Source organism: Ceratotherium simum, chromosome 31 (assembly GCF_057802395.1).
Source record: "Ceratotherium simum simum isolate JZ-2026a chromosome 31, ASM5780239v1, whole genome shotgun sequence".
Taxonomy (NCBI): domain Eukaryota; kingdom Metazoa; phylum Chordata; class Mammalia; order Perissodactyla; family Rhinocerotidae; genus Ceratotherium; species Ceratotherium simum.
In genome coordinates this window covers 16,878,382-16,890,558 of record NC_141930.1, presented here as the reverse complement: position 1 = coordinate 16,890,558, position 12,177 = coordinate 16,878,382, and the positions used below count along the sequence as shown (strand labels likewise).

The 12,177-nt window shown below is 37.7% G+C and overlaps 1 protein-coding gene across 1 annotated transcript in view; it reads right to left on the bottom strand.

The window, feature by feature from the left end:
• SLCO5A1 (solute carrier organic anion transporter family member 5A1) overlaps positions 1–12,177 on the bottom strand; it is a 132,601-nt gene that overhangs the window by 51,750 nt on the left and 68,674 nt on the right. Inside the window, exon 4 of the mRNA XM_014792033.2 lies at positions 7,915–8,079. Within this exon, the coding sequence (XP_014647519.1) occupies positions 7,915–8,079 (165 nt within the window). The remainder of the gene's footprint in view (positions 1–7,914; positions 8,080–12,177) is intronic.

The window sequence follows — 12,177 nt, the reverse complement described above, 5'->3', positions numbered from 1 at the left end:
AGGCCTGGAAATAATGACAATCTTGCGGCAATGAGCATCCCTGGTGTCCAGATGGTGATCTCCAAACATCGTTTTCCTCTGAAAGGAACCAGGGCTCCTTGGAGAAATATGACTGATCCCAGGTCTAGGGCAGGAAGCATGAGATAAGCAAGTCATCTTTTGTCATGCCGGAAACCACAAAGATGACTGAAGTCGTGCCAAGGGACAGAGGTGCTAACTTGAGAGGGCTGCCAGTGGCCAAAGATGGGACAATTGGAGGATCAAAAAGAATAATGACCACAATGGATTAAAGCACATCAAACACACGAAAAGCCAGGAGCTCATAATAATATTTTCTTTAATTTATTGGTCACTATAAAAATTTGCTAGAATATAAATTTTTACTCTGAAAAGTGGTAAAGAAAGAGAAAGAATCACAAAAGAAATAATGATCATTTGGAGAGCTGGCCAAAGAGGAAGTGGTCATTTCGTGAATTGATTTCAAGCAATTCAGAGAGAGAGAGAGATTCGTGATGCACTATGATATGAACATCCCTCCCCAACACCTCTTGGCTGTCTCCTGACCCAGAAAGTTTCCGCTACTTTACTCCTATGATCAAGACTAAAACACAGTCATGTGTCACTTAACAATGGGGATATACTCTGAGAAATGTTATTAGGCGATTTCATCATTGTGTGAACATCATAGAGTGTACTTACACAAACCTAGATGGTATAGCCTACTACACACCTGGGCTATATACACTAATCTTATGGGACCACCGTCGTATACGCCATCTGTTGTTGATCAAAATGTTATGTGGCGCATGACTGTAGTCCCTTCTTACAATTTCATTTGAATATATTACTTCTCTTAACAGGAGGGATTTAACAAATGCCTTTGAATTACCACTCTAAATTAGACTAGTACAAAGTTTGTTTTATATCAGAAAACCTAACAAAACTTTTTTTTTCTTGGTGAGGAAGATTGGCCCTGAGCTAACATCTGTGCCAATCTTCCTCTATTTTATATGTGGGTCGCCACCACAGCAAGGCTTGATAAGTGGTGTAGGACTGAGCCTGGGATCCAAACCCATGAACCCCAGGCCACTGGGGTTTCTACACCACTGAAGCAGAGCACAGGAACTTAACCACCATGCCACTGAGCTGGCCCTAACAAAACTTTTTAATGGGGATTTAAATTTAACTCAGTTGCACAATATAAAAAGGGGGAAACTAATTTTTATTGTGTATCTAGTATACACCAAATGCTTTAAGATAATAATTATCTCATTTAATTTTTTTCAGCAGCCCTGGGATATGATCACTCACATTTTACAAATGGGAAACTGAGACAGAGTGGTTAAGTGACTTGGCTAAAATCACGCACTTAGTTAAGTGACAGATCTGGGATTCAAAGAGAGGTCTGTGTACTATATCAGACTGCCCATGGCAAAGACAAATAGATCATGTTGATGCTGGACATGGCCAAAGTGTGTGCAACATTACTAAAATGCCACTGTTATGAATCGGTTATTAACTAGTCTCTTTGTAAGAAAAAATATAATTCTACGAGGAAGGTAAGAATAAATGTTTATGTGGTATATGTGGCCTTGAGAAAATTATTTAATCTAAGATCTTAGAGCAGGAAGGAATCAGAGTTCATTCTAGTCCAAGTAACTGTTTTCTACATTAGAAAACAGATCTAGAATAGCTCTTGGGGAACTTCAGCAAGCCTGGAATCAGCCTAAGCTGTCCTGTTGAATTAAGAAAGTGTATATGCAGGGCACTGACTCACTGTCAAGGCATGAAATATGTTGATTGATACTGCTGCTTTGTACCCATGGATCGGAGGAGTTTGGGGATGGTTTGTACCAGCTTGTCAGCATTGTTTATTGATGAAAATGAGCCTGATGATTTGTATCTGGTCTCACTAAGACCCCCCTGGAGAGTCCTGATGTTGAGGCTGGTTACAGAGCAGGAACCTATGTGACCAGCAAAATATAGAAAATATAAAAATATAAGGGGCCGGCCCAGTGACATAGCAGTTAAGTTTGCGCGCTCCGCTTGGTCGGCCTGGGGTTAGCAGGTTCAGGTCCTGGGCGCGGACGTACACACCACTTATCAAGCCATGCTGTGGCAGGCATCTCACATATAAAGTAGAGGAAGATGGGCACGGATGTTAGCCCATGGCCAATCTTCCTTAGCAAAAACAGGAGGATTGGCATGGGATGTTAGCTCAGGGCTAATCTTCCTCACCAAAAAATATATATACATATATATAATATTTTAAAGTATAAAAAGTATTATAAAAATACTAAAAACTCCAGCCAAGACTCCATTTTGGACTCTGCTTCTTGGGCCTTCCAGGCACACATCAGTGGTGTCCGATATAAGAGAGAAGCTGGGTCCTGCCATGCCCAGGCTGCAAAGCACATTCTTACTTTAATGCTGTTGTCATATAGAATCCATGTGTAAACACTAACACTTGCATCCTCTGGGTCTTCATAAGCAATTGAACTCAGTTTAATTGCCACCATTAGTGCATTGGCTAAAAACCTGCCACATGGTAGGCGTTCAAACATCTTAAGTTAATTGGTTAGTGAACAAATAAAGAGAAATAATATTTGGGTGGTGAACATGATGTAATCTACACAGAAATCAAAATATAATGATGTACACCTGAAATATATATAATGTTAGAAACCAACGTTACCACAATAAAAAAAAAAGAGAGAGAGAATCTGGGTATCTTGACTTGTCTACTGTAACCTTCTACAAAAATTCTAATTAGCATTGAAGAAAAACAAATAAATATCTCCCTGCCCAAAAGACAAAGAGCCTATAATTGTCACTCTTAGTTCCTAATAGCCTCTATTCATCTCAAGCTTGTTGAAAAGCGTAGAAGTGACACTAGCAGCTGCTGCAGGATGTTGGTTTGCAGGGACCTTCCTTTTCTCTCCCAGAGCTCGTCGTGTTTGAGTGTGGTGTCGGCATGTCTCACAGAGTCAGATGTCATCGCCTGACCTAGGGAATGGGCAGCGATGCTAAGTACATCCATACCTAATATAGTCTATTTGCATTTAAAAGTTCGATTTCAACATTAAAAAAAATCTTTGTATACACTTATAAAATTAGTACCAAAATGGATTTTAAAAACTACTCTCATAAAATTAAAGAGCCGGTATAGAAAAGCTGTTAATACCCTCAGAAGAGTGAACCAAATCAATGCACATTCATGCCTCTCCTGCATCTAAAGATGCAGTGACTCCCAAAGGCTACCACTGGAGTTCGATGTCACTGCCTTGAAACTGACTGACAAGAACCCAAATCAGTGGCTGAAGATGGATGGCAAATATTGGGTTAAGTAGACGACAATAAAAATTACAGTAATTTTTTTAAAAAAATCACATCCCAACCTAACCCCTTACCACAGAAATGAAAAACTAAAAATAGAGTTTTCCAAGGCTATTTCCTTTGTAAAGACAAACTAATGTCTAACTCCTTATAATTCTGCACGCCACAGGGCTGGATGATGGGCAAGCAAAGTGATACTGAGAGAACACAGAACTCTGAAGATGGCTGTTGTTGACCATGGCTTAGTGGCCAAGGCTGCCGCAGAATGGGTGGAAGTAGAATCTTAGTCAGAATATCGTTTCTCTGGAAATCAAAAAAAAAAAAGCAAAAAACAAAAACTTCCTGGAAATGATGGCAATAGCATATGCTTATTATAATATTTCAATAAAAATCACATATGGATATTTATATACTACAAGACTCTAGCCTCCCGGCTCTCACCATTTGCGTGTCTTTAAGCAAGTTATTTAAACCTTTCTAGACTTTCATTTCCTCATCTGGAAAATGGGCGTAATCAATAATACCTACTGCCTGGGCATTAGTTACATGGATTAAATAACATTATTCACATAAAAATGCTTAGATAGTGCCTGTACTTAGTAAACACTTAATAAATGCCAGCAGGTGCTTTATTATTGTCATTATTTATTCATGACATGAATAAATGAAATTATTCATGAAATTATTATGTCAATAATTTATCATTATTATTAAAAAGGTTTCATTCTCAGACCTGTTGAAGCTGCATGGCTTCAAATGTAAGGTGCTATCATTATCATCATCATAAATCATACTTTCTTTCCTATAATACATGATTAAGGTATACTTTTCAGTTTATATTGTTGTGCCTATTTGAAGTCAGGTAAGCTACGGAACAAAGCACCATTCACCGCTTCATTTGACACTCACGACAACACTGACAGACAGAGAGAGACAGGGGAGACATGGTCCTCATTTTACAGATAAACTTCAGTTTTAGCTGAAGTTCAAGGAGGTAAGTGACTTGCCCAAAGTCACACAGCTGGTAACCAGCCATGGCAGGGTTCAAGGCCAATCTGTCTAACTCTTCCTTCAGGGCTCTTCCCATCATCTCAGGCTTTCCCAAAATAGCAACTTCATAATGTTTAATTTCAATCAATAAATGTGACCCTAAATGGGTTAGCGGAAAGACCGTGAACAGGAAGAGTGTAACATGAACACAGATCCACTGTTGTGTAGACACAAACACCGGAGGAATGAGGTGGGGTCGTTTAAGGTGTTTCGATGATGCCCTCATAGACACTGGTGTCACTACCTCCTCCAGGGCACAGGTGCCCCCAGTGCGATTACAGTATGAGCCAAATGGTGCTGAAGGGCCCACCCCCGTAAATACCAGAAAGCATTCATCTCACCCCCCCATCTGCTTGCCTTCAGAGCCCTCTCTATTTCTGTCCCAGGAAACAAACCGCTCTTTTATTTGCCAGAACCAGCCTTATCCTTCCCTGCTCTTTGCCTTTGCTCAAGCCGTTCCTCCAGAGGGAATAAATGCCTTTCCAAAAAAAAAATGCCTTTCCTCCAAACTCCAAATGGTCAAGTTCTACTTTTCCTCAAAAGCCTGGTTAAAGTCATTTCCTCCATGAAACACAATTCAAACACACTACTCCACCAGCCAGAATAATCTCTGCAACCAAATTGCTTATGAATTTACGTAAACAGCTTTTTCTAAACTTGTTTCTCAAGCTTTCTCTCTCCTCTCTCATCTGTGAGCCACTTCAGGTCCTGGTTGGAGTCTTCACGTTTCCCCAGCCACACACAAGGCCCTCTGCAGAGCTGGTGCTCGATGACTATGGGAGAGCAAGTGAGCAGAGGCCCGTCTTCTGACACATGCATGGAGCTTCGTCTCTACCACATAACACAAGCAGATTGCTATGGAGGGTTCAAGGTAGTTATCCAAATAATTTTTTAAAATTAAAAAAGCACTTTAATACAGAAATTAAAACTACTTTTAAATTCTTGTTCAGATACATTTCTCAATTCTGGATGTCATTTACATGCATAGAAAGGGATTTAGAGAACAAAAGATTAAATTAAATTAAATAAGTCCTGAAAAGATACAAATCTCTGCTCAGAGAGTAAGGATTCAATTGACAAAAATTCAAAAAATCAAGGTGAGTTTTAAAAAGAATGACCATCCTTGTTTAATCTTACTGTAATGTGACACCCTCTACTCTTAATCCATCTGAATATCTCTTGACTATTTGTTATCTACTATTTGTTATCTATCTGGAAAGGAAGGAAGAAGTATGTGAGCTGGGAATAAAAAGCCTTTTATCAGGAGCCAGCCCAGTGGCATAGTGGTTAAGTTCGCGCCCTCTGCTGCAGCACCCCTTGGGTTCACAGGTTCAGATCTTGGACGCACATTGATGCACCGCTTGTCAAGCCATGCTGTGGCAGCTTCCCACATAAAGTAGAGGAAGATGGGCACGGATGTTAGCCCAGGGCCAATCTTCCTCAGCAAAAAAAAAAAAAAAAAAGGAGGATTGGCATCAGATGTTAGCTCAGGGCTAATCTTCCTCACACACACACAAAAAAAGCATTTTATCAGAACACAGGAGACCATGAAACATTGTATAAATTGCATTGGCAATGATAAAAAAAAAAAAACTGCAGATGACCAAACCAGAATGGAATTGGCACTCTGTGATATTGCTTCTTTAATCCTGATGTTGGAACATGGGATGAAAAAATTCCATGAGTTAGCTTTATTCAACCCTGTACCCTTTTGGCCAAGGGGGCCACATTCAGTGAATCTTGCCTTGACCACACCACTGTGGAACTCTGCAGCCAAACACTCCAGGTCCAGCTGAACCCGTTACCCCATTTTTCCACAAGGAGTTGTCTATTTAGCCTCTGCCTCTACCAGTAATTAAGAGATGGCCTTGGTCAAAATGCATTCACTATGCAAATTCCTACCTCGCTCAGCACTGTACTTCTGCCCCAGTAACCCTAGGGGTCAAAATGGTGCATCTGGAGGGGAATGGGTTGATCCAGACAGCTCTGCTCCCTTTGTCTGGCTGGAACAGGGACACACAGGATGGACTAGCAGTGTTTCCTGATGTGTGTCCTGAGGAACACTTTTTATGATAAAGATGCCTTAAAAAAGTCAGATTTCATGGTCAAATAAATTTGGGCAAGACTGTAGTCTGAATCTTCCTTTGGGAGTTTCACAACACACATTGGCACATTAAGGGTTATGAAAAGTCTCGCAGCAAAGAACTCTATATGCTTTAACTCAGCAAGTCCCAAATTTATTTGACTATAAATCTTCTTTCTGGTAACACCTTTTAATATTGAAACTTAGTTTGGGAAATGCTTGAGACTACTCTACAATATAACAGCTATGAGGCTTCAAATCTAGCTACAAGACAACTCTTGGCTTCCCTGTTCAAGAATTATTGCTCAACAAAAGATTAGTGTAAGAATTAAACTAGAAATGGAATGTTCAGATTTCTGACAACCAAACTGTAATCTGTCAATTTTGTCTTAATATAAGGAAAACATATATTTTTGAAAACCAAGAGAAAGAAAAACATATTTTTAGGTCACAATTACAATGATCCACAACAGTATACTCTTTATAAAAATATTTGCTATCATGGACCCACAACCCAATTATGTGTGTTCTTTTATGTGTAAAATAAAATAGACAACAAAGTGACGGCCCAAATATTTCAAGTCAACTTTTCTTTCTGCAATAATATAACTTTGCCTGTTAATTTTCAGATAATTCAAGCTTGCTAAGTTTGAATGTAGACTTGGAAGAGAAAGTAGGAGTCAAAGTCATGGGGAAAGTTATCATAATTCTCCCCTTAACTGTTTAAATATATTTTATTAATAAATCTGGCCTTAGGTAGCTACCGTCATTTGACCATCTTTGAAACCATTAAGGAAATACCCAGAATATTACATAATACACTAAAAATTCTCCCAATATCTGATAACTAATGTTCCCACATTTCTAGGCATTCAATTTACTAAGAAAAAAGATTTGAGCACTAAGTATCATGCGTACATGTATCAAAGTATCTTAAAAATCAGTTTGCCCAGACATAAAACATCTTCTAAAACAAAATTCATAGATTTCCTTTCTAACCTCAAGCATCTCCAGTAATCCCATTAAAATCTATTCATATTTATGAGGGGGAAATCCTGATACCATGGAACTGATCAATATTTCAGATTCTCATTTTTTTAAATTTACCACTTTACGACTCATGCCGATCTATAAACGGATTTATTCAGATTTACATTTGAACACCATCGACTATTTCATTCTTTTAACTGAAAACCATAAAAACATAACTACGCAAAGTTCTCCCTTTCCAAAACCCAGTTGGTAAAAATGTCAGACAGTAATACAATCTGAATCAAAGAGAAAACATTCATGGACTTCCTCCTCCTAAAATCTGGGGGTGAAAGGTAGCTGTTAATGAACTTCACACTTGGATGTTAGATTGAACTTTCTCTTCACTCATTGCATTTTAGTTTAGTGGTCACAAATGATCAGGTTTTCAAGGAGCTCTAAGGGCAGTGCCTTACCAGTGTAGATGCTGGCATTGGAAGCTGGAATACCAAACTGTGACTCGATGAACTTGGGAATGAAGGTAATGAAAGCAGTTACAATGGCACTCTCAGCTGTGTATGACAAACTCACAAAAAGGAATGTCATGTTGCTTAAGATTCTGACAGCTGCTCTTGGTAGGTCTACAAAATGACAAAAATGACAAATGAATGTTAAAAACAAGGGATGGAAAATAAATAAAATTGAATTGTTTTTGAAATGAACTGGAAATAGCCATTCAGCAATATTTGAGAATATTGAATAAAGAATAAAAATAGAAAAATCTGATGACTGATTAGACATCATCCCCCTTATTAAACAGATTTTGTGTCTTTTTTTAAAATTTTCAACTAGGATAAGGAAATTTAATAAAATATCTAAAACATACCCATATACAAATATCCTTACAAGAAATACCCAACCTATGACTCTTGTTTTAAAAACTGCTTAAAATAAATTATTTGCATTTTTATTGATTAAAACAATGTTATTATTTGTTAAGACCCCAAAGTCTGCTAAATGTCTAAATACCTGCAATACAGTCCTAAATTACAGTTTCCACTTCACCCAACTAGCACTTCCCCGAGAAAATGAACTTCTGAGTTGCCCTCTCCCTGGCCCGCATTGCAGACACCCACAGCAGAGGAACTGGTACATGATGTTGGAATCTCATCTTCCAGCCTCGCTATGAAACAGGAAATAATCACAGCTAAAAGGGCATAAGGGACGAGGCCACCTGGTCAGACTCTCCCAGGTACTCTGGAGGAGAGCCCAGAGAAGGGGGTTCAGCACCTACCCTTGGCCTCTCCAGGAAGAGGGAAAAGTCTCATCCTTGAGTCTAGGTATTTATTTCACAGAACTCGCCAGGTGTGTGCAAGCATTTTCATTGCAGCATTGTTTATAATAGCAAAATTTGGAGGAAAAAACCTAAATGTCCATCAAAGGGAGAAGTTTAAATTATGGCACAGCCATATAATGAAATACTATGCAGTAGTTAAAACAGATGTGGAGCTACATGTACTAGCATAAAAGGAACTCCAAAAAATACTTTTATTAATGAATAAAGCAAGCCTCTGCAGAAATATATATATGCATACATATACATGTGTGTAAATATATGTCATATATTTATGTATAATATTTAAGTAAAAATCAAACAAACCAAAAATTGTATTTATATGCAGTCAAATTTACACTTAATATATATAACACCAAGAAATTCTGTGAATGGGAGTAAGATTGGTAAAGAGAAGAATAAAAGGAGATTCTTGTGTATATAGTTTTGTATTTTTTGCATGTCTATAATGTGAATTAATTTACATTCATGTAATCTTTACATATCTTCATGGAAAAGGTAAGCTGCATTATTTTTGACATGTATGGTCATCTCAGTTATCAGAACAGTTATCTCCTTATTATACAACATAATAAAATCGTTTCATAAAAATTAAGCAGCAACTGTAATTAAAGCTATAATTCATAGCCTTTTCACAGGATTTTAAAACTTAGGAAGTCAAGACTATTTGCTATTATCATTTTTAAATGTAAATTAATTTTAATGTTCTATATCTTAATTTAATTGTTTAAAGTTTAAATGAACATTTTAAAAGAACATTAAGACGCATACTTTTTTTAGCATGGATAAACACACCAGAAAAAATTTAATCAATGTACTTCATAAAATTACCCAATATTCTCTTGTAAACACTGCAAATCAAAATGTTATATCCAAAATTTAAAAATTAGAAGGTTAAGATTTCCTACCAACATTTAAAGATTCAAATTAAGTTTAGCTGGTATATTAAAAGCCAATGTGTTGAATCTAAAACATCTAGGAAAAATATAAAATAAGATGTTTTTATCCAAGAAAATAACACACATATCACATGAACATTTTAAAAGATACTAGTTATATAAAATTGGTTTTTCTTTTATACTCATTTGAAATGGTAAAATAGCCTTCTAATTTCAAAGGTAACTAAAAATATATGTGACGTTTCCCTCTTCTCTTTCATTTAAAAAAAAAAAAACCTGCTTTTATTTAAGTATTTAGCAAAAGTTCAGACTTTCAACAACTTTAAGATAGCTTCCTTCTTTCTTCTTCCTTCCTCCTCCCCCTTTGTTGGGACTAAATTTTCAGCCTACATGCCCTGCAAGAGTAGGGGCCAGGTACCCAGGGCTGTGTCTTTGGCTGGTTGGGCTGGGAGTCTGTTTACATACAGGGGGAGTGAGCAGTAAGTCAATACATTGAGAATAATGGGAGTCAGTTTCTAACTATCAGAGAAGAGAGTTATAAACATGGAAAAGGGACAGTTAGATATAAGATTGGAACTAGAGGTATTGGTATGAATTCATGAGAGAGAAGGAGAGATGATAGATGGATGGATGGATGGATAGATAGATAGATAGACAGACAGACAGATAGATACAGATAGGTAAGATGACAGATGATAGTGTGTGTGTGTGTGTGTGTATACATACACATGTTTTCTAACTCTGTCTACTAACAGGGCTGAGAAGTAATGACCACCTGGTAGCAATGAGCCCACCTAGCATCCAGTTCTTAGTTTCTAAGTGCTATTTTCCACCAAATGGAGCCAGAGCTCCTTGAAGAAATGTCTAACTTCAGAGCTGGGGCAGAGAAAATAGAAGATGAGCCTGGAAAATCTTGTCGAACAAGAAAGTAAAGAAGTGCTCAGAGAATGATGAGAACATGTCAGGACACGCAAGACAGCTTGAAGGATTCCCAGTGGCCAAATCTGGAACAATTTGAGCACAATGGATGCTAGAAGTGGTAAGTGAAAGTGTAATAGAAACAAGATATGGTCAATCCTCATTATTCACAGATTCAGTATTCACAAATTCACTTACTCGCTAAAATTTATTTGTAAGCTTAAAATCAATACTAGCCATGAGTGGTCATTTGAGGACATGCGCAGAGTGGCAAAAAATGTGAGTTGCTAGACTCACACATTCTTGGCTGAGGTTGCACAAGGCAACACTCTGCCTTCCGTTTCAGCGTTCATACTGTAAACAAGCATCCTTTTCACAATATATTGCCACATTTTTCACATTTTTGTGCTTTTGATGATTTCATTGTTTAAAATACTCCTCCTCCAAAGCATAGTGCCAAAGTGTTGTTTAGTGTTCCTAAGTGCAAGAGGCTGTGATGTGCCTTAGGGAGAAAATACGTGTGTTAGAGGAGTTATAGTGCTACTGGCCATGGGTTCAATATTAATGAATCAACACTATCTACTAAATAAGGTGTCTTTGAACAGAAACACAGATAAAACAAGGTTATTATTGATGGGTTGACCATTACGTTGTGACAGGAATCCAACCTGGTACTTCCCCTAGAGCAATGCTTCCGTATTCGCTAACTCAGTGCTCATGGTGATGTTACAGAACACAATTACCGCAAATAACCAGAATCAACTGTATTTACCTAGTCTCAAAGTATTTCCCCACAAAGTACTTATAAATTATTTATTGATTTATAATTGCAATATACTTATTAACATCAGAGTGGAGAAACCTGGCAGATCCAATCTTATCCAAGTGATAACAGTTCACCTAACTGGGAACAGGGCAAATGGACACTATGTGGCTTCTGCTACGAGGCACTGAGCAGACACGGAGTATCATTTCAGTGGTCTGTCTAAGAAAGTGCAAAATCAGGAGCGACATCATCAAACCCAAATTGAGAGACATTCTGTAAAGTTCTCGCTTGTGCTTTTTTAAAAGATCAAGTTCATAAAGGACAAGCGAAAATGAGGAACCGATCCAGACTGAAGGAGACTAAAAGACATGACCACTAAATACAATATGTGATCCTGGATTGGATCTTGGACATAAGGGGCACTGTTGGGATAATTGGCAAAACTTGAATGGGGCCTGTGATCTAGATAGTAGCCTTGGATTAATGCTAACTTTCTGATTTTGATGGTTGCCCTGTGGTCAGGTAAGAAAGTGTCCTTGTACTCAGGAAACACACACAGAAGTATTAGGGGGCACTAGGACATCATGTCTGCGACTCTCAGATGGTCAGAAATGCTGACATGGGAGAATCTCGGTGCAGGATACACAGGAGCTCTGTGTAATATTTCCGTGGCATTTATGTAAATTCAAAATTATTTCAAAAACACAAAGTTTAAAACTTAAGTTAGCAAAGAAGTTGCTAAATCCATAAATTTGCAGCCAAATACCTAATTTTTATGCTGCAGAATATATTTTAGATAAGT